Genomic DNA, 26,836 nt, shown 5'->3' with positions numbered 1-26,836 from the left:
TAAGAGAGATATATAACAACGTTCAATATTACGCGTGTACAGCTTTAACAATATAAGTACAATATTCCCGTATATATATGTAAATATATATATATATATATATATATATATATATATATATATATGTATACAGGGTGAGGCACGTATCTCCAATAGAATACATCTAAATGATTTTTTAACTAGTCTTCTTTTTTATTTTTACTTTTCTATATTTTCATATAGAAATTTATTATATATGTTTAGAATTATACATTTTTTTTTATTTGTCATCATACTTGAGTATTATCTGCTTCTTTCTTTTGCTTCTTAACCCTTGAATAATCTCGAAATGCAGAAAATTAAGTAATTAATTTTCTATATCCTATTATATTCTACTCTCTTCTACTTTAAACATTCTTGTCGTATTGTCGAAAATACACGGAAATATTTTTAAAGATAAAGTACAATTTAAAGATAGGACTATATAACAATAGAGAAAAAATTCATTTAAGAAGAGTCAAAGTGTTCGAAATTTCAAAAATTTCATCGAGATATCATTAGGTACATACATATTTTTAAATATCGATTTTTTTATTTATAGATGTATGTATAAATAGATACAGATGTCAGATCTTTCTTAAACGGATATTTAAGTGTACACTATTAGCTGCTTCACCCTGTATATGCCATGCTCACGTTCCTAACGAATCCTTCGTTATTCCTTTCTCAAGGCAGAAATTACTCAGGATTTCAGTCGTAAAAAAATAAATAAATAAATAAATTAATGCTTTATTATGTTTTCCTTTAAGTAAATCAGACTTGTGAGAACTGTCGCGTTCTCTTATATCCGCGCAGACTTTCGTTTCATATATTTTAGATAGAATTTAGCAAAAACTTGTTACAAACATGTGTTCTCTTGATTTAAATTTAATGAAATGCGCATCTTCGCAAAATTGTTTCAATATTTACGAACATTTCGCTTTGTATACACATGCGAAATAAATAAATATGGTTGTTACTGAATTATTATGATATTAAGTTATATCAAGTTAATTATTACTTATTAATTAATGAATAATAAAACGATCAACATATTTCGAGATCGTGTATAATCAGATGAGAAAAATTGTGCATTCTCATTGCGCATAATATATATATATTAGACGATCGAAAAAATATACGGTCAGTTTAATCGATTAATCGTCGGGAATAATATCTTGCTCTTTCTTTACTTCTTACCTTGTAAGTAACAATAACTGGTCATTGCGTGAAACTCGAATCTTATCCTCAAACACGCATTGAGATCATGGAGATGCGCTGCTTTCCGCATGCACTCCGATTTTATCTTTTCGATATAATATTCGACTCACGTTTGTTTCGATATCTTTTTACATTTGCTACAGAGGAACGGATATATAAAAGATACCGTCGCGAAAAAATGTTGGACGCTTATGAGCAAAGATATTTTCGCGAGAATATGTTCGATATTCATTTAAATATCACCTGTTTATCCTTTTTTCCTCCCTTTTTTTATCTTATTGCAGTAACTCGAACTCTTCAGACTCATACAGATCGTCCTCCGATGTCTCATGATTGACGAACGGACTCGTTGACGGCAAGAAACCCTCGACGACCTCGATACCATGCTGGAGATCTTTGCCGCTTCCCTCGCAGAACAGAAACATTGGATAATTCGTCTTCTGATTTGGTATCACGAACTGTAATATATTAATCTTGGAACTTCTCTTTCTTTCTTATACATAAAATTAAATATAGATTTTATCTTATCTTTCTATTTATCTTACTCTTATAATCAGTTCGATTTGATTTATTTTCTATCTCTAAAATACAATGATTCATAAATCAAAAAGAGATATCGAGAGAGAGAGAGAGAGATCTTATCTTATCCGCAATTAAATTACACTTGGAGAATTATATTAAGATTAAAAATATGTACACTTACTCGTCGAATCGTCTCCATAAAGTCGGTGAGCGATTCTCTATTGGGAAAATAAAAGCCTACGCAACAACTAGGGTCCATCTTCGAGAGCAACATCTTCCTCGGCGATGTGCAGTGGAAGCTTGTCAACGAAAAATCATTTTTCCACACATCTACAGTCTCCTGTATAAATAAGTTAACGAATGAATGAGCAAGCGAGTAATACAATATCCAGTATATTCTATGACAAAATTTTTGTCGAGCAATTAATAGAATGTAAAAAGAGAAATGTAAACAATATAATTACAGAATGATTCAATGTGATAAATACACGATATATACGAAGCGTAAACTGAATGAGATAAAATAAAGAAAAATGAATCGTTAAATGTAATGAAGAAGAAAAAGTTTTAAAGATAATCAACTTTAGCGGAAAAATTGTATGTTTAAGTATTTAAATATTATAAAATAATAAAATATTTGTATATATTTTAATTTAAAAGATTGAAAAATCACCTGACAATAATGCGGATCCAGATGAATCAATTTATCATCCTGATAGCCAATGAAATAGAGCGAGTGTCGTGGTCGACCGCCGATCACGCCGATACACATATCCAATGTTAGTAATGACGTCAGACAGGGCGCGTAGACGGGATTTAGTTTGTCGGCGCCAAGTCGCAGCGGCACCAACAGCACCAGGGCTTTCCATTTACCATCAGGAGTGCGACAAACATTCTCAACGTCTTGCAAATATACTAAAAAATGTTTAATTTAATCGTTAATTCAGTACAGAATTTTTCTATCAAATTTGGCATAATGCAAAATTTTGAACAAAATTGATGTTTTGCAAAAAGGATGATACATTTTTGTTACATTTTACATATTTATTATCACATATTTTACATATTACAGTATTTATTGATTCTAACCTGCGCAATCCTGTGCAACGTATACTGCCAACTGGTCGAGTTTACTATCGGGTTGCTTGCTTGCGCATTCCACAGCCTGACTCAAAAGATGTGCCACCGAGGAGGGACCGTACCAGTCGCCCGCACGTTTTCCCGCGGCAGCGCCCAGCAATACGAGTCTATGTATGGAGAACGGAGATTCTGATTGATCGCCAAACCACTTAATAATCATTCGATGATTACGGTCGTCCAGCATCTCTTGAAGAGTGTCTATCGATTGTTCCAATCGCCATCTCCACTCTGGAAACAGAAAAAAATACTTATTCAGCCATACATAACACAATAGCAGTCAGATTTATACAAGCAATTTGTACTTATCGAATAAAATCGAAAACTATTGAAAATTACAAAATTGAAGACTTATAGTTATTTTTATTTATAACAATATAATTTAATTGGTTTTTACTTAATTTTTATTTCAATTTATCCTTTTTAAATTATATAAAAAAAGTTATCGTTAATTTTGATAAACTTTTTCTTTCAAGTTTTTCCCTATTTACAAAAGAAAACAAATTGGTAACATGATTATAGGCAAAATTTAAAAGAAAACCAAGAGAAATTTTTTGCACCGGTTTGACGAAATAGATTTAAAAAGTAAGAATAATTACCCCGTCCGAGAAAATGGCAGACCAACGCTTGTGCAAGCATCATTTGTCCGCTACGCAGCATGCAGCCCCAGCCGCAGTCTGTGGTGAAAGTAGAGCCGTTCAGTGTCTGAAATTCTCGTCTATATGTTAACCAGATGCGCGATACAAAATCTCTCTTAAATTCCTCTATGGTGTTCTCGAAGTTGGTGGCGTCCATCGCCAAAGAAACCTGACTCCCTGTTCCAACCGGCTCCAGAGCTTCCGACGCCCTCTCCAAGGGATCCTCCGATTTTTTCAGGTAACATTGACCCAGCAACCATACTGGAGATTCCTTAGAGAAGTTTGTCTTTATCTTCACTGTCCAACCTTTATTACAAACAGACAATTTTTATATTAGAACTTTTATGTGTTATGAGAAATGATATTAAATTAATATCGTGTAATCTAATCTATCTCTTTTTATGTTTATGACACAGAAAAGTTTGAAATATAAAATATTGTCAATTGTTTAGTCGAGGATACAAACCATATTTAACATTGTTCCACATGGAGAGCAATTTAGTCTTGACTTTGCTGTCGACTTCCGTAGCGGCCATAGCGTCGTCCAATGGTATCTCGGATGATCCAAAACCGCGATCCGAGATAGGAATTTGTATAGCTGGTACACGATCTGAGATCATCCCGGAAAATAGTCCGAAACTGCCAGGACCAAAACCACCTAAAGCAGAGCATCCGATATTTAGATATTATTCTATCTTTTGACATCTTCAATGTATCTTGTTAAGATAAAGACATAATACAATAAAAATACGAATTTTGATTCGTTTTCATAGACCAGAGACCTTTGATAGTAACATTATAATTTGATCAATAATACTTTACTATATATTATTATTTTATTTATTGTGTTATATCTTTTATATATTATATTTTTCTCTATTAATTATTTTTTAATTTCCCTTAACTTTAATTTTATCCCTATCTCTATTTTATATATTAATTATATAAATTACTCTCTAATTCTTTTGTTTCTCGTCTATATCATGTTTCCTGTGTATTATTTTATTAAAGTTGTTATTTATACTATTCTGTTAACACCTGGCTCTTGTTCAAATAATCCAGACTACAAATGGCTCTGCAATTAGCATCTGCCGACTGTTATAACACATAAATCATCAAAGTAAATAAATTAAGAGTTTTGCCTCCCTTGCACTCTTATCTTGTTTGTAAAGTGTTTAGCATGTAACTATATAGGTATTTGTAACTAGAATATAAGTGTCAGCGAATTATTTAGCTTACGATAGCACTTTACATGGATTAAATGTCCAAACACACAAAACAATGATAAAAATAGCTACCATTAATAAATATAAGGTAAATTTATCTCTTTTTCTAGAAAAAGAATTTGTCTGTGTGTTCCCATTAATTCTATTGCTTGACACAAACGTAATAAGTTTTGCAAAGTAGTCGTATGATAAATGTTATATAAACATTTCAACAACAAATGTGTGAAAAGCGACACCACCAAGGACGATCAAAATTTTCACTCAAGACAAGATTCTATCTTATCGTACGATCATCCTCGTAACATTTATCATCTAACTTTGCATAAGATATAATATTTGTTGTAGATAGAATATTTTATTGCTTGTTGTAGATAGAACATTTTAAAATAAAGTGAAAAAAAAAAATTTAACTGTGAATCTGCATAGAACTTCAAAATGAAAAAACGTTCTAGATACAAAATGTTCTAAGCAGATTCATAAAATATTTTCCTTTAACACGAGAAATATATTATACTAATAAGATAGCACATAACACGCCCTTCGTATCGCATTAAATTTTTTCATCCAGAATGAAATAGATATACAATAATCGAGACTGTCAAAGGAAAGGAAGGACAGGAAGCTGAAAGAAAATGCAGAAATATCGCGGTTAAAGTGTTCAGATCAGTTAAAACCTGACTTTCAAGATCGAGTAAACAGAGTGACGCTTGCTCACCTAACCTCTCCCGCGACGAATGCACCTGTCCGTTCATGTTTGAGGATAAATATGATGTGTTTCTCGAACGGAAGAGTCGCGCAGACGATGCTCCGCGCTATCTCGCCGGCAAAAAGACAGAAGCGAAAATGGGCGAGCGATATACTACATCTTCCCGATTGATCGACTTGTCGCGCGCACTTCTAATTGATTCTACGATTTTACGAGACGCCAGCAACAGAGCAGTGTCTGACGTCTGACCGGTCTGATACCTGACACTGTGACATCTCGAACCTGACATATTTAAATACCAAATCTTCCGATTGGTTCCGCCATTCTTGGTCGAAAGAATCTCAGCCAATCGACAGCAAGTTGTTTAGGGTGCAGAGTTCGTCTCGGAAGTGTCCCATCTAGGTCAAACGGCGGCGTCAAGGGGCGCGCGCATGCGCGTCGTTGTATGGCGCGCGGTGCAACCGGCCGCGCATGCGCATCGATTGTATGACGCAACGGTCGCACGCGACGCGTTTTCCCGAGTGGTTTCGAACGTGATCTCGAGAAATTATGGGCGGAAGCGATGATAGACCGAGTGCGACGTATCGTAGATTACGAGAAACGATCGATTCTTCATCGTTTCGAGGAATCTGGCGAGCGGAACATCGACGTCTCCGTCATCGCGTCGCGTCGAATTCAAAGCGTCCCCACCATGGCGGATCGCAGTTGATAATCGTCGACAACGAATGCGATGCATCGAAACTAGTCGATCAAAGGTATTCTCTTTGTTTTAAATGCAGTTTTAAAACGAGCTATTCTTATTTTGAGGGACGCAGAAAGTTTAATTGAGTTTATCACAATATATGATGTTGGTCTTTTTATTTATTCTACATGTAAATAATGATCTGTGAGGAGGACATTTGAAGTAGCAAAATATTATTTTGAATGTAAGAATAGTAATAAAGAGAGAGAGAGAGAGAGAGAGAGAGAGAGAGAGAGAGAGAGAATTTTATGGCAAATAATCACATTTATGTATTCTATAAAATAGTAATTTCTAACAAAATATTCTCTCTCTCTCTCTCTCTCTCTCTTCCTCCTTTTCTCTTTCTCTTTCTAAACACATTATTTCTTAAATTTGTCTATTATATAAGTGTAGAAATATAATATGATAATTTATATATTCTATAAAAATCTATGACATGTGGTTATATACACTCCGGAAAATTGAGATATTATTTTTGATATAATATCTCGTATCTCATTTTGCACGCAATAATATAATTAAAAGCAAAATATCAACATATTTTAGAATATATAAAATAATCAATATTCTTAATATCTCAATATATATATGTATGTACGTATGTATGTATGTATGTATGTATGTATGTATATATGTATATATGTATGTATGTATGTATATATGTATGTATATTGAGATATTAAAAATATTGATTATTTTATATATTCTAAAACATGTTGATATTTTGCTTTATGTATATATATACATATATATTATATTGCGTGTTCGGAACCGTATTTTTTTTGCGACGTTCCGTATTTACGTTTGAAATAAATTCTCGCGATGCAATCGTGCGATTCTGTTTGCCTACATTTGTTCCTGTCTAAATTATTATTTTTTTCTTATCAGAGCGAGGCATACAATGAGGATGCGACTTCGACGTTATCTTATCGGTCAATACACGCATGGACGACTTATTGGCATCTCAAGGCAAATTCGAGAAAATGAGGTATCAAGATACCTGGTATATGTTGCTATTTGCAACCTTCCTCTCTCGGGGAAAAGAAATTCGTTGGAGAAAGATTCGTTCGAAAAGACCAATGTCGTGCGATCGTGCGATATCTCCTATTCGCTTTTATAGAAACGAAAATCAATAACAAGATCGTCCCATTTATTCGACCCACGTTCTCGCATCTTTCTCTATTCAATTCTATCTCGTTCTAAAAAGATAATCAGATGTATCGGGAGTATAAAAATCTACTCTGTTAGACGCTCACGATTCAACTCTACGTGCGCGAGAATCAATGATCCCGAAACAAAGGAGCACGATCGAGATATCGTGATGTAACTTCTCACGGCTAATTCGAAGTTAGAATAAATGCCAGTTTTAGCTTTAAAATGAAAATTTCTCTAAAATGTAAATTTCTTTGTCTGTTTGTGATTCTCTTTATTTAAGGTAAAATACGTATGGAGAATAATTTCGCGATTAATCGGATATAAAATAGAATTGCGTTTTGGCAGTTTAGAATCAATCGATACAAATGTTTATAATGGATTTTATTCCGCGGAATAAACGGCGACGACATTCGCAATAATTATACACGGCGAGAAGCGATTAATAATCAACGCCTAATATTGATCAATTTTACGGTAGAGATTAAGAAGGATCACGATGTAGGTCGACGGCTTAATTAACGAGCGCATTTTTATTTTCGCTGAATCGATGACTGTTTTCGCGACAAATCGGAATTTTCCGATCTCGATTAAATCCCAGAAAGGGCAATATATCGATGCTCGGCACGTATCGCGTGTTTCAGACATGAAAACATATTGCTGTAACAGTTAAACGGATTTCAAGTAAAACATTTAATATAGTGAATTTATAATAAAATATAATTTACAGCGCGTTAATAATAAAGTAAAAAAATAATCGATATTAGAATATAAAATATAGGTCCTCCTCTTCTCTCTTGTATAAAAAGCAATGCGAGTAAAATTATTCCGTGAAAAAATCTTTATAATAAATTTTTATGAATTTTCTTTATCGGTATTCTTAGTATCGAAAGCTCTTAATAGAATTAATGACGCTTGATGGAAATCATAATCGCAACGGGAAACAGATACGCGAGAGAGCGAGATTGAATCATTATCGATTACGCGAATCGCGCTCGAGTACAAATCAATGTTTCATCCGAGGATAATAATAATAATCATCGCATGTTTTAAGTCACGCGATAATGATTGTTTGTCATTCATTGTGCAAATATGTATAGTGCGCGTATCTGTGTGATAGCGCGAATATACTTATTTCGAGACATACAAAAAGTACGATTGTCTAAAGTTAAACTAATACACACACGATGCGCGAGAAAAAAATATCCTTCTTCTTTCTTGATATTCCACGTTGCAACGCTTATCCTAATTATGGCGCGCGCCGTCGATATTTTCTCGCGACCTAATTCCGGTTGCGGCTAAAAGTATTATATTTGTACGTGACGTATCGGTAAGGAACATGTAACACGATAAGTTACACGATTGTACGTCGCCTAAGAATAGGAACCTATTCTTTTTCTTCTCCCCCCCCCCTCTCTCTCTCTCTCTCTCTCCGGGATTCGTAATAAAATAAGAAAATCTGGATACGATGAAGAGATTTGCGTAACAGGGCTTCGCGATATGCATTTTCTTCGCATCCGTATTAAGTGAAATAGCTTCGTGCCCCAAGCGAAGAGAGCTTTTCATGCCAAAGCGCTCTCTCTCTCTCTCTCTCTCTCTCTCTCTCTCTCTTTCTCTCTTTCTCTTTCTCTATTTCTATGTATCCATTGTCGTATTTGCCACGGCGTTCCATTTCCTACCGTCAATCTTCCTACGTATAATCCCTCGCGAGCCCCGATTCGCGTTTCGCAACAGGGGCTACTCGCAATAGCCTCGAAATCTCGACACGTTAAACACTCTAATACGGATAATATTCCCAAAAAGGTACGATCTCTGATTTTCAGTAGAAATGTATAAACTTGTTCGAAATTATCTCGATTGAACGTATCTGGAAGGATTTAAGTCGAATCGTAATACCTAATGTCTCTGAAAATATATAATTTTTGAAAAAACATAAGTTGATAAGCAGATTCTGAAATTTTTACGTGCTATAAATTTTAGAATTTTTCACGATATGTTAACAACAGAGAGAGAGAGAGAGAGACAGAGAGAGAGAGAGAGAGAGAGAGAGAGAGAGGTTTACCTACGATATACAATGAATCGGAAAATCACAATAATAATGGAAAATCGAATATAAATTTCATGTGTGTGAAAAATTTGTCAATATAACATTTTAACGAAAACTTACAATATAAAAAATGAAGAATTGATTTTAAATTTATTAAATTGATTAGAAAATCTATCAATTCATCAAAATATTAATTGCTTAATGACATTTTAATTCAAAGTTCGATTAAAGAAGGTATATTCGTTAAAATTAAAAATTTATAAAAATAATAAAAAATTTACATCAAGTTGAAAGAATCTGTCAATAAAATAGAAATTTCGAAAGAACTTTAATTAATAGTTTAATTATAAAGACATACAATATTAGGAAGTGGAGATCCGTAATAAGTAATTAAAAAGTCAAGATTCCCGATTTGTGTTAAGTAGATTCTATCAAGAAAGCTTTCGTAGGATTTAAAAGGATTTTAATTCGAGATTTAATTACAACGATTTGTAACACGGAATCGACAGGACTTACAATAAAGGAATGAAAAATCGACTCTAAATACGCGTTCGAGAATACGTCGAATAGATTTTAAAGTCACGAGACGCTCTGAATATTTTACATAACGCGATTCATAATCGAGTCTTCCACTCGATAACGCGATATGAAAGAGATGAATTTACACATAGCGTCTCATGCGTCCAAATATTTAGCAAGGAATTTCGAAATATGTGAAAAGTCGCGTGCGTGAAAGGCATCGCGTATCGCGTAGATCGCGCGTCCCATTGCTATATTGACATTTTCATTATCTGTTTTACGTATTTGCGCGCGCGATACCATCGATATATGCTATACGTACATATATACGTAACACGTACGCATATACATATATACATATTTCCATCGTGAAAAGAGAAAACTCGGCAAGCAGAGCGAGCAGGTAGCCTACGAGCGCGATATTAAGCCCGGATCAATAAAATGACTTATCCCTATTGCTGGACTTTGTGCAGCATGACGTTCCTATTTGCAGCACGCAATGATCCGACGACGGGGAGAGATATGGGATCGCGGTCGAAATTTCAAGTCGGTATTTTAAGAATGTAAAAATTCCAAATATATAATGTTTTTATATATACGAAGATATATCTCTGAGAAGATATACGATTAAATTCGAGATTTCTTAAAAATCCATCAGTTACTTGATTTATCAAATTTTCAGAATTCTAGAAACTTGTAGATTTTTCTGGAAAATTAAAAAAAATTGTTTTCAGATTTTAATTCTCAAAAATCAAAACATTTTATTTACACTTAATCCAATTATTCCTTTCTTAAAGTGAGTTTAATTCGTCAGAAAAAAACCTATAATTTTAATCGTTATATAATTATAAAAAAAAAAAAAAAAAAAAAAAACTACAGAGAGTCCCGACATGTTCGTTGAAAAGAAATCGATTTAAAATTGGCAATGATAAGAAATTCTGTTGCTTTCAAAAGATTTTGAATAACTTATATATTATTTGTACATTGTTGAAGTATTTGCATATAAAATTTAAAAAACTCAAGCATAATGGACGTAATGTAAAATGAAAGGTATATCATTTGTACGATATCAAAGCACATAATACGGCTATTTTGTATATTTTTCGTAACAAGAGAGCGACGATTGATTTGATTTATAAATTTGATTTTGTCTCTTCTTCGCTCTCTCCAGTTTTCTAGGCAACGGGATTGTATCTGTTTCTTTTTCTCCCGTGAATATCTATCTCTTTTGTGGGACACAATATCATACTCTTTCCCCTTTTTCTTTTATTCCCGATATTATATTTCAGTTTTTGCGAAAACCGAATTGAAAAAAATCGACCGTAGCCGTGCGCGTGATGATACTTGACACCGTCATGTCAAAATTCAATTTTCCCTCCGACGAGCGTGTTATCAACAAAGACCAGAGAAATTCTCACGTTCGTGTTTCGAGCTCAGAGTCGGGTAACGCATTCGGTATGTGTTTCAAGTAAGTTTACCATCGCCTCAAGAGAGAGAGAAAGACTGCAAAAGGAGGCAAAAGGAAAAATCTTAACGACGTCGTCTACGACGCGACGCCGAGAAACGCTCTTCACCTCGGCTCTCGTTCCGGAGCGGATGACGACTCGAGGAAAGGGAACGAGTGGAAAAAGGGCGGCTCGAGAGGTCGACACGTGCCTTTTGCTCTGGAAAATTTCACTCGAGAGAGAGAGAGAGAGCCTTCCGCGTTCGCTTCGCCGCGGGGTTTGCGGACTCGGAAAATTGCAAGCTGCAAAAAGAAAAAAAAGATTGCATAAAGAGAGGAAAATTATACGTACGGCACTGTTGGCGAGAAACGGTAGAAGAGAGAGGGTGACAGCGGCTCGAGAAGGGGGTGGTGGTGGCCCGCTCGTTCCGGCCCGTTCGGCCAGTCGTGCTGTGGCGGCTGCGATCGCGCGACGTCACCCCCGCTTACGCGTTATCTTTCGCTTCCCTACGACTTCCGGAAAACACGGGGGGAATTTCCAGACACTTCCAATCGTCCACGGAAGGAAGGGCAGAGACTCTCGCGCCCCCCCGGAAGTAGCGTCTCCCGTTAAACGGAATCGATCGTCGATCGAGGAAGGGTTGGGAGGAAACGGGATTAAAAGCGAGACGTGCAAGGGTGTCTCCGGGTTACATCGAGACGCTTAAAACGATCTTCTCTCTCTTTCTCTCTCTTTCTCTATCTCGCATTCGCGAATCCGAGAATTTTCACAGGACTCTCGTAACATTCGCGAGATTCTGAGAAATAATTCGCGAGGAGCTTTCCCCTGTCTTTTCGACGTACGGGATAATAAGAAGTGCGTCTCTCTCTCTCTTTCTTTGTGACTGAAAAATTCGCGAAATTCCTTGGAACGATCAAATCGCGAAAAGCGTCGAAACACGGGGTCACAAGATCGCGGGATTCGAAATGATGAAGAGAAAGTGTCGATTCTCATTGATCCTGGCTTGACGTTCCAAGTGATCGCGGAGGGCGGGAAAACGCAATAACGAGAGACTCGAGACTACTCACTTGCTCCGTCATACGGGCATTTACGAAAGGATATAAGAGAGTGGCGATAAAAATCTTCCCGATTTCCATCCGACTGGCGGGATTTACGGGGGCGACTCGCGGAGAAAGTAAAAGACGAAACGAACGAGAGGGAAAGTCGAAGGGAAGGACGTGCCGCGTCGAGACAGCACGAGCGAGGATTCGTTGTTTCTCGCCCTTGTCGAAAATCGATCGCGCCTGATTAACGCGCGACACCCAAGTCGAAAGCGAAGCTCGTGACGATCCAACTTCGATTTGCGACTTTGAAATTTCAACGATCGTATATCGCCGAGAGCGGCGCATCACGCGAAACAATCGATAAGACGATTCGCGACGTGGAAAGGTATATGAAAAAGATCAATTTCTTTATTATCAAATTGCTCTTCAAGCAAGAGTGCAAACAATACATTTTAAAATCTATCCGTTCTCTCTTGGTTCGCTGGACTTCGAATGGATCGATTAGCATCTTGTCATAATGAACTTCACCGAGGTGCGGCAATTATCGGTAGGAATATCAAGCGTTAACATTATCAAATTACAAAGAAGTTATTAAGGAGAGTTGTTAGGCAAAAGTGAAATTTTTTTAAATTATTATTCCAGAAAATAATATTATACATTTTTCGAACCATTTTTTTAATTATAAATTCTCTACTTTATAATATGTTTTTTAGAATATTTTATATTTATATATATTAATATATATAAAAATTCATTGTATATATATATATATTTCTTTATTAGCTTCATTTATAAAACATAAAAAAACTGCAAATTTATTTAATGAAAAAAATTATCAAGTTATTAAAAAATTTACATTATATTTTTTAAATTCTTTATAAACGTGTGATATTTAAATATTTATACTGAATAAATATCACACGATAGAACGATTTATTATTCATTTATTCATTTTTTTAAAGATAGGAATTTAATTATTAGGGTAAAGTATATTAGCGTAAAAAGGAGAAAAGCTTATATACAATATATTAGTTTCTACTTTTTCTTTTACTATAAATCTTGATCGCCAAGTCTTCCACGTTTTTTATGGAAAGATGATTAGCAAGACTTATATAAAAGTCTCATAAAATCATAAAATGTTAAATTGAATTTTTCCATTAATTCTCTTTTCATTAAATATATCGTATTTCCCAAACAAATCAAGCATCTTTCAATCTACGATTCTTATTATTAACAAGGGGATTCGAGAGTAAATAGATTTCACATAGTGAACAAAAATTGTACATCTTAAAGAGAGGAAAGCGCACACACACACACACACACACACACACACACATGTCACTTCTCATTTTAAATATCGCCAATTGACATTAATCCTTACTTTCCTCGCGTAATAAGATAGTCGAATGAGATTCTTATTTCTTCCACCGTATTTTCGCGATTTGTCTAACGTCAAAGATGCTCGTCGATTAGCGACGATGCACAATCGGAAGCAATCTCGGTGCGCGCCTCCTCCCTTCGCGCCCCATCCCTTCATCCCTTTCCCGTACTTCCACGTTATTTCCACGCAGTTATTCCTCGAAAAGGGGACTTTTCTCTCCGCGCGCGCGTGCATGCTTCATCGTCAAGTCGAATCATGGAACGATCATGGGATTATAGAGGCAATTTCGAATACGATTTGCGATATTACGTGTGTTTACATAATTGCGAGCCATTTCCATGCGGTTATACCCCGAGAAGCGAAGAGAGATCTTCCCCCGTTTCCCCCCTTCTTTCCGTCTCTCCGGGTCCACGTTTCGTTGACAGATCGAATTGTAGGATTATCGAGGCGATCCTCGATAGGATTCGCGATATTACGTGTGTTTACATATTCGTGTCGTCGCATTTGCGAGCTATTTCCGTGCGGTTACATCCCAAAGGGAAAGGAGAAGGGGAGGATGGGAGAATTTCCGCCGTCCGTTCCGTCTAACGCGATTACGAGATTACGAGATTACGAGGCAATCTCGATATATACGTTTTCGTTTTATATTAGGATGTATTCATATAGGAATATCCGCGCCCTTGCCCTTGCCCGATCCACCCATCCCTTTCCTCGTCCTTTACTCTCGTCGATACACTTGATGCCCAGACCTCCCCCCTCGCCGATTGCATCGGGATGCATATAGGGCGTGCGCGCATTAGTAGTTTCCTAGGCAATCATAGGCCGGAAGTTGTCGGCGAAATTATTAGTCCGAAAAGCGAAGGAGAGAGAAGCCGATACGTCCTCCATCACTCGCACGGAAGTCACCTCCATCGATGATTTCCCTCAACGAGAGAGAGAGAGAAATATATATTTATATATATCGTTTTCAATTCCTATCCCGGAAAGTTTGCGTTACCCCTTGATAGATGTACCCGATATAATTTTATATACATAAGACTAATTGTAATATAACGGCATGCGTATAAGTAGATCGAGAGATCTAATCTATCGAATTTTGCAGGATTCTCGAGAATTATTTCTTCGCACGATCCCTATGTTCGACTTCCCTGATCCTGAGTCCACGAGTGCGGGGAATGAACATCGAGAGCAGCGAAGCGATCGCGCAACCTCGTCGTTCAATCTTCGAGACTTCGTCACTTTGAAATTCAAAATAATATTACGTCGATACGCCGGGGCAATCTTGACTTTAAAACCGGACCGTGATCATGGTCACCGAGCTCGTTAAGCTCTCGTCTCGGTGAAATTAAATCCGTTTAACGAGTCGGAAATTTACTATTTGAAAAAAGGCACGAAACTGAAAGAGCAGTACGCTCGATAGGGACAAAGAGAATATCCATAAGAGAAGAAATCGTGTGTGTCTTAATAGGAACAAAAAGAAATACCACTTATATAAAAAAAGAAAAAGAGGAAAAGTCATTTGTTTCAATAACGACGAAAAGAATATTTTATAGAAAAAAAAAAAGAATCGTGAATCTCTTAATAAAAACGGAAAAAATAACTCGTAGAGGAGGAACGAGAAAAAGAAGAAGACTCGAAAATTCAAGGGAATTCTAACTCGAAAAAAGAACCTGGTTCGATGGCCCCAACACGGAGACCGACAACGACGCCGAATGATTGTTCCGGAACCTAAGTCTTCCGATATTCGCCCGCCTCGATCCCGGAATCGTTTATCGGAACAACAGGCATTCGAGGATAATCGCATCGGATGTAAAGCTTAAAGTTCCTCTTTAAGAGAATCTTAAGGAGGATTTGTGTGCCGCGGCTCTTCTCTAACCGGCGTTTGACGAGTGAAAACGAAGAAACTTGGCAAGAATCCGAGAAATAATATATATAGGATATAAGAGGAATTCTCCCGCAGAGAGGAAGCGAAAGTGATCGTTAAGGGAATCGACATCGATTCTCCCGAAACTATCAGCTTGCGGGAAGGGATGCGGGAAAGTGCATGTCACCCGAGAAAAGGTCAAAAAGCAGAAGTTCGCGGTCGGTGCGCGTATACCCGGAATCGATGGCGAGAAATCTGGCCTCTTTCCGCGGCGCGAATCGACGATGCGTTAATGGACCGTCGAGGATCCCGTCTGCGGGGAATACGGTAAGTACAGAGTAGGGAGTACCTGTCTCGAGAAATAAATTTTTAGGATTTTAATTGCGCCATAATTTGGCCGTAATCAGCGCGGGGATTCAACTCGTTAGTAAGGAATTATACAGGAGAGATTCGATCATTCGATCGATGCGAAACAAAGAATCCACTCAGGGGCAAAGACGAGCGAAGGATCGAAAGCTGTTTCATCTCCGAAATAAGTGCTTGGTTCGAGATAAGAGACTCACCTTGACAGATGTAACGGACGAGGTGGATCGAAGATCCTAGATTCCGACGAAGCGAGGACTGTCAAGGGCAGCGTGATACAGGCAGATCACAGCCGGCGGTTAAGATGCGCGAGCGCGTGCCTTGGCCGTTGCTGCTCCTGACCTTGTCGCTGCAGCGATTATCAACGGTGTCGTTGATGCAATCGAGGATGCACAGCGAGGCGGTGCTGATACCCGGCGACATCGTCCTGGGAGGACTGTTCCCGGTACATGAGAAGGGCGGCGGCACCGCATGCGGGCCCAACATCTATCATCGGGGCGTCCAACGTCTCGAGGCGATGCTGTTCGCCGTCGATCAGATCAATCAGCAGAAGCAACTGTTGCCGGGCGTCGCGCTAGGGGTGCACATCCTCGATACGTGCGGCCGCGATACGTACGCGCTCAATCAGAGCCTGCACTTCGTCAGGGCTTCCCTATCCAACATCGACATCAGCGTACTAGAGTGCGCGGATCGGTCAACGCCCAGGGTGAAAAAAACTGCTAGCGCGGGGCCCATTTTCGGGGTGATCGGCGGTTCCTACAGTTCGGTATCGCTGCAGGTGGCGAATCTGCTCAGGCTCTTTCACATCCCTCAAATATCGCCGGCTTCCACGGCCAAGGCGCTCAGCGACAAGACCAGGTAGATCTCTCCGCTTAAAGTTTAACGCTCAATAGTATTATTATAATGTTTATAGTATTTATAATATTTACTTACAGTATTTTTATTCGTAAATATTACATTGATTAAAAAAAAAACTCGTCGTATCTGTCGAATAAAGTTACGTAGAAATACATATATAACATTTTCCCATCAAAAAATAATTTTTCTTTTTCTTAATATTCTTTCTTGAAAATCCAAATTAATAATTTTATATAAAACAGAATTTAATAAAGAACGATAAAATGTAATAAACATGATAAAAATGATGAAACAATTTTTGCACCAACGAACATAAATCATTTTCAGACTATAATTCTGAAAGTGCATAATTAATTATATAAATTTGTATTCGCGTGGATTGTATTATTGAAATGCGTATTCTGTGAATTTCTATTTCACGACTTTGTGTTTGAAAGAGCTTTTTTTCAAATTCATACATGTATATTCTGAATAAACTCTCTTTAATTCTTTCAGAAAAATTCATAAATTGATAAAATTCTACAATTGAATTAAATGTAAAATTATTAAAAATGGAGAGATAACGTTTTACGAGCTGACGAACTTACATTAAATGTTTAAATCTCTAATTTTCTGGAAACACGAATTTAAGAGATATACTCTGGAAATAAACTCTTCAATTATTGGCTCTAACAATTATCGATTCGTCGAGTAAGACGTTGACTGTAATTAATGTGAACTTTTGACATTTTTATCAAATGGTTTGTAACATTGTTTACCGACGTCGTGTATGATTGTTAGAAGACTCTTCCGATGTCCGACCCCTATTTAAACAGTCGTTCTATATGACTTTAACAAGTACATATTTGAAGATACGACAGTTTAAACGTACGACGGGAAAATTGGCCAATATTTAAGAGCTATGAATTTTTATAATTAATCCTCTGAATTATTAACCATTAATTTCCTAGACTAATTGATCTCTTAATTAATTATTAATGATACCGGATTAAGAAAAATAAATTTTTCTTTGATTAAAATAATTTCGTGGGAAAATTACTACCGTCTTTCAAATATAAATATATAATGCATAAATATATATTATACGTGTATAAAAATATATAACATGTATATAATAAAATATAAAATAAAAATAATAAATTCCCTAATAATAAAAATCTAATAGCTTCGCGAAAATCCACGATTATTTATTATCAAACGATCACAAATACTAACCCGAATAGAATTCAGTTCAGTTCTCAATGTGTCGCATTCACTCTTCACGGGGCTTTTCAGATTCGATTACTTCGCGAGAACGGTACCGCCGGACACATTCCAGTCGATCGCCCTGGTGGACGTGGTGAAGAGCGCCAACTGGTCGTACGTCTCCACCGTTTACTCGGAGGGCAGCTACGGCGAATACGGTATCGAGGTATTCACGCGCGAAGCGACGGAACGGAACGTCTGCATTGCGGCGGCCCTCAAGGTGCCCAGCGCTGCGGATGACAAGGTGTACGACGACATCATCCAACGTTTGAGCAAGAAACCGAATGCCCGCGCGATCGTCCTCTTTACTCGGGCGGAGGATGCTCGCGGTATTCTCGAAGCCGCAAAACGATTGAACCTCAGCCAGCCGTTCCAGGTCAGAGATGTGGGAGAAAAGCTCCCGGAGAATCCCTGCTTGGAAACACGAAACTCCCTTCCTCGCACGTTTTTATTTATATTTCCCCACACATTTTTTGATGAAATTTTTATTTAAAGAACAAAATACGAGATTCCGTAATATTATCTTCTCTCCTAAACGATGATAAACTACGAATATCTCTGTAGTGGTTGGCCAGCGACGGCTGGGGCCGACAGAGCAAGTTGGTCGAGGGCCTCGAGGAAGAGGCCGAGGGCGCCATCACCGTCGAGCTACAATCGGAGAATATTCCCGACTTCGACGAATACATGGCATCGCTCACCCCCTACAACAATCGACGAAATCCGTGGTTCGGAGAATACTGGGAAGAAGTATTCGGCTGCAAGCTGGGGAGGAACACGGTGACCATGGAGCGTTCCGGTCAGCTGGTGGGATGGAGGGCCGCCAATTCCGGCAATCAGAGCATCGCCCCGTGCTCGCCTAAACTGAGACTCACGGCGGCGAGCGGCTACGAACAGGAATCCAAAGTGCAGTTCGTCGTGGACGCGGTGTATGCGTTCGCTCTGGCGCTTCATAATCTGCGCCGCGATCTCTGCCGCGACCGCGAGGAGGGCCTGTGCCCGTCGATGACCACCTATGACCGCGGAGCGTTCTATAGAAATTATCTGCTGAACGTGTCCTTTCTAGGTAAGTCCGATGAAACGGCGCGCCGTAATAAAACGGTGGAATAATCGGGAACGCGACGCGACGCGCCATTTGTTCGCCTCCTTTGTCCGCCGCCTTTTTCCGCTCCCGTTCTTCTTATCATCCTCCGTTGAGAATGCTAAAAAGAATGCCGGAAGGAAAGAATACTAAGGAAATGTTTGAAGGAATAGCGTTGGATGATATAATTGATCTTAACGTAAGAAAATTGAATATTTATCTTAAATTTTCATCCTCTCGATGGGAATAAAAACTTTTCGAAAAGTGAAATAACACAACGGTTAAACTTTTATATCAAGCGTAAAAACAATTACTTGCTGGATCAATACCCGATTCACATCTCGATTCGCAAAAACTATTACGATTTTATATTCCACGCATATTGTGTTTTCGACGTATTCTTTTTTAAAGTAATTTCTGAATGTTTTGTCAAAGCTTTTTATTATACATCGCATTCCATGGACTATTGCCTCTCAGATCGCGTCGTTAATTCGGTTCGAAAACCGAATGCCGTTTCAGGGCTCGTAGCTGAATCCGCTGTTATCACGATCGTCACGATTTTGCAGACAAGGCCGGCAGCGAGGTGAAATTTGACGAGCACGGGGACGGTCTGGCGCGATACGAGATCCTCAATTTTCGAAAGGGGACGAACAACAATGGCACAAACGGCTATCACTATCGGGTAAGGCTCATTCCGGAACGCCGTAATCATTGCGACATACCGTTATATCATCCACCAATGCATAATTGAACAAACTGTCGCTTCTCCACGATAAGTTGAATTGGAACTCCCCGAGGAAGCCGCTTCGACTTCTATAAAGTTTCATTCCCACGTCATCCCTTTCGCAGATGAGACGGAATTTTCTGATGGTCGAACAATTTCAACTGTTCGAAGTTCAAATTGGTCGGATCCCTCGAGCCTGAAAAATTTATTTCGTCATTTCGAGCCTCTTTTCAAATATAATATAACGAAAACAAATATTTTTATATTTTATTTTGATAGAATGGAATTTTTTAATGGATCTATGGATCTTCAAATTCAAAGCTTTAGACATTGTAAAATTAATATCATCAGAGCTACTATATCGATTTCTCGCATTAATATAATGAAAATAATATAATCTCGATTATTTTAAATATCGTAAATAAATTCTATAGCCGATTGTTTTATAGAGAGTTTTTATTATTTAATCTTTATTAAATTAAAAAATACTGATATATACGGTATTTAGAAGTTATTCTGGATATCGGTTTTCACATGTCTGCTTTCGGTAATACGCGTGTAAAGTCGGCACGCGATCGATGATGCGACGCGGAATCGAATGAAACGAATGCGCAAAGGGGTGGCTCTGCCTTTTTAACGAGTAATTAAAGTTGAACCGTGGCTGTACTTTCGAGAGTCCTGAAAACTTGCGAGAAAACGTTTTCCATGAGGGAAAATGCGAAATTAGATCCTCGAGCTCTAGGACAAGAAAAATATGACGGTGTTTAGAGTAAGAAAGAGAATCGGAAGTAATTAGGCAATAATTTGAGTTTAAAACTAAAAAAGAAAAATCGGACGATGATAAAAAAGTTTAAAAAGTAATTCTGAAATCTAATAATTACTCTTGAAATTTAATTATAATCTAAATGATTATATATACGTAAAACAATATATATATATATATATATATATATATATATATATATATATATATATATAATTTTTTCTTTTTGTAATTATAACAATGAACGATGTAAATTTAATTTTTAAAAGTTGCACAATTTCACGTATAAAATATTCACAAAAAGATCTTTTTGTGAAGAAACTTTTTTATTCTATTTTTTTTTCGAAAATATAATTTTTGTATAAAATATATAAACGCAAAGAAATGTTTATAAAATGTAGTTATTACGTTATTCTATCGAAATGAACGTTTCCGCTCATAATTAAACTTAAGCATGACAAAATTTAAATCTCTCTCTCTCTCTCTCTCTCCCTCTCTTTCATACGTAATTGACCAAAATTCGACGGAAGATTTGATCAGCTGCCAAATTTCGCGGACGGAATGCGCGATCGGAAAATTTGCGTATTGTGGGCGAAGATCATATGATGACAAATCTGTTCTACAGGAGGTGGGCAAATGGTACAATTCCCTGGACATTCGCACGGAGGAGATGGTGTGGGCGCGAGGGACGAAGGACATACCAATCTCCGCGTGCTCTCTGCCCTGCGAGCCAGGTATGATAAAGAAGCAACAGGGTGACACTTGTTGCTGGGTGTGCGACCAGTGCGAGGCGTACGAGTTCGTCTATGACGAGTACACCTGCGTGGACTGCGGCCCGGGCTTCTGGCCGCACCTAGACAAACGAGGCTGCTATCAGCTTCCAATCAAGCATATCAGGTGCGCGTCTCTTCACGCTTTTTTTTTACAAAATTTAAATACTTGACATTGTTAGCAGACGTTATCGATCCTAAAAATACGTGACAAAAGGTTGCAAAAATTGGTAATGTGAGAATATTACTTCGAATAGTATAAAGATTATTTAAAAAAAGAATAGAATTCAATTTAATTTAAAAAATTTTTCTTCCCGATAAAAATTTGAAAAGGAGATTATTTATTTTATTTTTATTTATTTTAATTTAACCATTGTGATAAGAAATCGAAAGATAATTACTTATTATTCATTAATGAAAAGTTCGACGTTCGCTTTCAGGTGGAGCAGCGCCTTCGCCATCGCCCCCGCGGTGATATCTTGTCTGGGGATCGTGACGACCCTGGCGGTGGCGTGCCTGCTCTTCCAACATCGCGATACTCCGGTAGTTCGTGCCTCCGGACGAGAGCTCACCACGATTCTGCTGGCGGGCGTGCTCGTCTGCTACCTGAACACCTTCCTGCTACTCGCCACGCCGACCACGGCGACCTGCGTCCTGCAGCGTTTCGGCGTCGGCGTCAGCTTTAGCGCTGTGTACGGCGCCCTGCTCACCAAGACTAACAGGATCGCCAGAATCTTCGATTCGGCCTCGCGGTCCGCCGTCAGACCGCGGTACATCAGTCCGACGTCCCAGGTTTGCATCGCAGCCGCGCTGATCGCCTTTCAGGTAAGTGGATCCCGATCTTGATAGGATAAAGTTCCCATTTCGAACCGAACTCTCGTTTGAGAGAAATATCTGTATTTTGTCTCGCTATCGAGGTATTGCAGTCAGTTTCTCTTTTGTTAACGTTTATTTATTCATTTAACACTTATTTATTCATTTAACATTTATACATTTTGCAACCACACGAGATTTTCGTAATGTGTAGCAGCAAATTAAATAAATACGCGATTGTTAATCAAAACGAATGATGCAATGGTTGTGTAATTGTAAGGCGATTAATTGTTCATAGTTAAATCATCTGCGCAATAGTACATTTAATAAAGACCTAATGAGATTATATATGTTTGTTTATTTATTTATTTACTTAGTGCGTGACACGTGCTGTTTGTATGTTGAATAAAAAGAAACGAAATATATGATTATTAGCACAATTAATCAATTGATGTAATAAAATCGCATTTAAATTATAAAGCAATATTAAATGCAATATTAAAGGCAATATCAAGTTAATTATGTGTGCAATAATACATATTTATAAAAACTTAATAAAGGAAAATATCGAGTCATAAAAAATCTAAAAATTCCAATATTTGAGCACAGTTTCTTCTCGGATTCTTAATAATTTTTAATAAGAAAAGGTTGCAAATCCGTAAATAGTATCTTCGCGTGCTTTACACGTGTCGAGATGAAAGATATATCAATATTCGGTTCGAAATAGGCACTTTATTCTTATCTCGCGCGCTATTCGATTTCTCTCGTTCGTCACGAGACACATAGACAGACAGAGATGGCTTTCCCGAGGTGGTGCTCACGCTGATCTGGATGATCATCGAGCCGCCGGGCACCAGGTACTCGTACCCGGATCGCCGCCAGGTGATCCTCAAGTGCAACATCCAGGACATGAGCTTCCTGTTCTCTCAGCTGTACAATGCCCTGCTGATCCTCGTCTCGACCGTATACGCGGTGAAGACGCGCAGGATACCGGAGAACTTCAACGAGAGCAAGTTCATCGGTTTCACCATGTACACCACGTGCATCATCTGGCTGGCCTTCGTGCCGATCTACTTCGGCACCGGCAACGCCCACGAGACGCAAATCACCACCCTCTGCGTGGCGATCAGCCTGAGCGCCTCCGTCACTCTGGTCTGCCTCTACTCGCCCAAGGTCTACATCATTGTCTTCCAGCCGGAAAAGAATATACGCGGCAAAGTCTACATGGGCAGCACGTTCAAGAAGCAGGGCAGCAGCGCTGGCGCATCGTCTATGACCAAATGTGAGGGTCTCAAAGATATGATCTCGACTCACGTGATTCCGTACCGAGGGAGGGTTTCTCGTAGATTTTCTTTTTACGACAAAACAATTGACCAGGACCCGCAAATCGATAAAATGAGAAGAAAAAGGGTTTCCTTCTCCTTTCTTATTCTGGAAACACACGCGACAATGCGATCGATCGCATTATCTTTCCGCTACATTCGATATATCGTTTCGTTCGATAGCGCGTGAATAATGTGCGCGATAATTATTTATCTAATGGAATGAAAATATGCGAAGTGATATTTTAAAAGAGCATCAAATCTATAAATATATATTTTTTTTCTTTTTAAGAGATTCTCGGGACAAGATAGCGAAGAAATTATGAAGATGTTTTAAATGGAAAAACGATCACGTTAATTCGTATGAGAATTTTTTATTCGAATTTGAAGAAGTTTCATCTTAAGCGAATTTAATAATCGTCACGCGGAATCACGTACGTCACGCGCGATGACGCGTTTTTCTTTTTCTCCATGGAATAATAAGAATAGATATGAAAATGATATTTCTTTTTCAAGAGAACTATCTTTAAAGGGGACCGCGTAGCACAAATCCGGCTTCCCGATACATCCGAAAAATCCGACATATGACATCCGAGCCGACAACGACGAATCGCTTCGTCATCCCATTCGGGACTTTCATTCGAAAGAAAGTAATCGATACGCGGGAGACGCGACGGCTTGATATTCGATAGCGTGACGGCGGCTCTCTATGGATGTAGCAGCTCCTGGCTGGAATCTGGGCCAATCCTAGCGCGGATTTAGAAGCGCTTTTCGTTTGTTAAAAGTTTTATTTATAACGCAGATCATCAAATAATTTTTTAGAGAGTGCGAGTTTCATTTACTTACGTATTTTCCGAACGCCATATCAATCGACTCTCGTTAACGATCGATTAACGTTTATTATATCCGGAATGCTATAAATCATTTTATTCCTATCGTTGCTTTGTGATTAACAATCGTTGGTTATTACGCGGCAGCGAAATTATGCAATCGTGAAAGGGATTATAGAGCGAGCGCGCTAATGGTCGGCTCGGACGATTCCGGCCTAAGCGGTGCTAAATTATTAAGTTAATACCGCTTCACTCTCCTTTGTTCTCTTATGTAAATTTATAGATGGATTATTCGAGGAGAATTTGGGAAATTACGTGCCGCGACACGTGATGGTATTATAAACGAGCATTACGTCTCATATAGCTTGTACTTTGTATGAGACAGCGATTACGTAATAAGTCTTTTTCCTCATCCTGCCAATGAAATGAGAAAGAAACGTGCAAAAACTTAATTTGAAATTTCGTTACCGATATATTAAATTAATATTATATACGTACTCATGAAATAATGATTAATTTTATGTTATTAATTTAACGTTTCAAGATACCGAACAATTCAAAAGAAGATCATTTATATATCGCTGAGGATATAAAGATATTTATATATTAAGTGACATTAATTGTTAAATTTTAATTTAATTCTTAATTTTTCAAACAAGATTTTTGTCGTCTCGGAAACGATCGATTGATAAATAATTATTTTTTTTTTTTATTTTATCGCAGTTGGTTTACGCTTCAATGAAGAGCCGTAGAAATCCCGAGGGTACCAAACGCGTCGCGTTCCGTGCACTTAGCCTAATACCGTTCGCTCTTCTCGCAATTAATGGCTAATGAAATTTTCATTTTGCAGACACAGGTTGCGAATCGGCGAGCGAGAACGTACCCCTGCAGAGCGCCCTAACCGCGGCGGTGCGGACGTCTGTGGGAGTCACCGAGATCTCGCTAACGTCCAGCACCACCAGCAGAACTAATAACGAGCAAGTGGCACAATTATAGACCTTTACACACACACACACACATACACACATATACACGCATACGCGCGGACGGCCTTTGTAATTATGTAAATCATTGAACGCCGAGGGGCGTTCAAAAAGATTAAGATTGATAAGAAATTATATATCCCGACCCGTTGATTCTTAAACTTTAATTTAACTTATTAAAGAGATTAATAATTGAATTAAAATTTGAAAATCGACATTGAAGACGCTGAGCGTCTCGATTATCATCGTTATCCTTCACATCATTCTATTGTCAATCGAGAATGAAAGAGAAATGTCAAGATTATTGATCGTTACCATGATCGCTGTTGTCGTTATTGTTACTGTTATTGTGGATAAATTAATATGCGCATACACATAGGACATACACATGTACATGCATTTATCGAGATCAAGCTGATATACCGAGTGATCCACTAATTCTAGTCGAGCACCTCACAATGTATGATTCAATTCTGTTGGATTGCGCGAGAGATATACATAAATGTAGTTTTTTCGTATCTCGATTTCACTTATTCGTTGATCTCTTTATTTGTTTATTTATCCGAGGGAGGACGTTTAACGTTCCCTAAGAGAGATAATCGTATATACAGCGGACAATAAATAAATGTATTTAAAGCGAACACATTTATCGGACCGACTCCAGTACCGAGTGTATTAATCAAGAATACAATATTCCCACCCGGTTGTTTCTCAACCTCTCTTTTCGTACTTATTTTAATAATCGCGACTCATGAAACTGATCAAACGGTGTTTCGGAGAAAATTTCGAATAATGTTTTTGGAAAGGAACAGATATAATTTATCGTCCCCTGATATATAAGATAAAAATATAATATTATGTATACATATATCTACTATATCTCTTTTTTCTGCCTTCTTTCTATTAAATTAAAAAATCCTATATAGAATTTTGTTTTAAACGTTTGATCAATTTTGCGAGTAATTGCAAGAGGGGGGGCGTTATTATTGTATTATCGACGATTAAATCGCTCGACTCCCGCGGCCGTCGGAGCCAAAGCGATGTAAAAAAAAAAAAAAAAAAATATCTTTTCTATTGTAACGAGCGCGCGCGGTGCGAGAGAGATGGAAAATCGAACTTGGAAAATAAAACAATTATTGAATGGCGTATCGAGAGCATGTATCTATCTCCACCTGCTATCCATCATCTCTGGGAAAAAAAAAAAAAATAAATAAATAAATAAAATAAAAAAAGCATTCGAAATCCCAACATGATAATTCCACGAAATTCAATTTCCCGTGTCCTGCATACAAAAACAATAAACATTCATTGCTATTCCGTTATCGTGTAATACAAAATCTAATGAGTAAAATGCAATACAAGTACATGATGTGTAATATAAAAAACAAATAGATATATAAAATCAGTAAAGAAATAAATATATATA

General features: G+C 37.7%; 2 protein-coding genes and 1 long non-coding RNA gene across 16 annotated transcripts; 1 reads left to right on the top strand and 2 right to left on the bottom strand.

The window, feature by feature from the left end:
* Positions 1-137: 137 nt before the first annotated feature.
* Atg4b (Autophagy-related 4b) lies at positions 138-19,327 on the bottom strand. Of its 5 annotated transcripts, XM_070292775.1 has the most exons (8): positions 18,098-19,327; positions 16,225-16,895; positions 4,003-4,194; positions 3,498-3,842; positions 2,851-3,129; positions 2,435-2,676; positions 1,943-2,101; positions 138-1,697 (listed from the first exon to the last, which is right to left on the bottom strand). In XM_070292775.1, exons 3-8 carry the CDS (start codon positions 4,154-4,156, stop codon positions 1,515-1,517), a joined length of 1,362 nt encoding a protein of 453 aa, XP_070148876.1. In that variant the 5' UTR covers positions 4,157-4,194; positions 16,225-16,895; positions 18,098-19,327; the 3' UTR covers positions 138-1,514. The 5 variants fall into 5 exon arrangements, with proteins under 5 accessions (XP_070148876.1, XP_070148873.1, XP_070148875.1 ...); XM_070292772.1 differs by lacking the exons at positions 16,225-16,895; positions 18,098-19,327 and adding an exon at positions 5,478-5,735; XM_070292774.1 differs by lacking the exons at positions 16,225-16,895; positions 18,098-19,327 and adding an exon at positions 5,478-5,735 and having other exon boundaries at positions 138-1,646.
* On the top strand, positions 6,000-26,625 carry Mglur (metabotropic Glutamate Receptor). 10 transcript variants are annotated; one of them, XM_070292763.1, is made up of 10 exons: positions 6,000-6,223; positions 7,099-7,198; positions 14,900-16,882; positions 18,158-18,503; positions 18,692-19,190; positions 19,772-19,887; positions 21,318-21,589; positions 21,903-22,287; positions 23,062-23,557; positions 25,278-26,625. In XM_070292763.1, the coding sequence occupies exons 3-10, from the start codon at positions 16,329-16,331 to the stop codon at positions 25,421-25,423; spliced, it is 2,814 nt and encodes a 937-aa protein (XP_070148864.1). In that variant the 5' UTR covers positions 6,000-6,223; positions 7,099-7,198; positions 14,900-16,328; the 3' UTR covers positions 25,424-26,625. The 10 variants fall into 10 exon arrangements, with proteins under 10 accessions (XP_070148864.1, XP_070148871.1, XP_070148862.1 ...); XM_070292761.1 differs by lacking the exons at positions 6,000-6,223; positions 7,099-7,198 and adding exons at positions 11,707-12,801; positions 12,922-12,963; XM_070292768.1 differs by lacking the exons at positions 6,000-6,223; positions 7,099-7,198 and adding an exon at positions 11,707-12,963 and having other exon boundaries at positions 14,900-15,988; positions 16,105-16,882.
* On the bottom strand, positions 19,899-22,632 carry LOC138931729 (uncharacterized). The gene is made up of 3 exons (XR_011446667.1): positions 21,864-22,632; positions 21,394-21,545; positions 19,899-20,125 (listed from the first exon to the last, which is right to left on the bottom strand). It is a non-coding gene; the product is annotated as an uncharacterized lncRNA (long non-coding RNA).
* Positions 26,626-26,836: the final 211 nt, after the last annotated feature.

The sequence above is a fragment of the Polyergus mexicanus genome, unplaced genomic scaffold (assembly GCF_030449975.1).
Source record: "Polyergus mexicanus isolate NDT 795.1 unplaced genomic scaffold, iyPolMexi1.0 SCAF_3, whole genome shotgun sequence".
NCBI classification, from domain to species: domain Eukaryota; kingdom Metazoa; phylum Arthropoda; class Insecta; order Hymenoptera; family Formicidae; genus Polyergus; species Polyergus mexicanus.
Note: the sequence above shows the minus strand (reverse complement) of the source record. Positions and strands in the feature narration are given on the sequence as shown.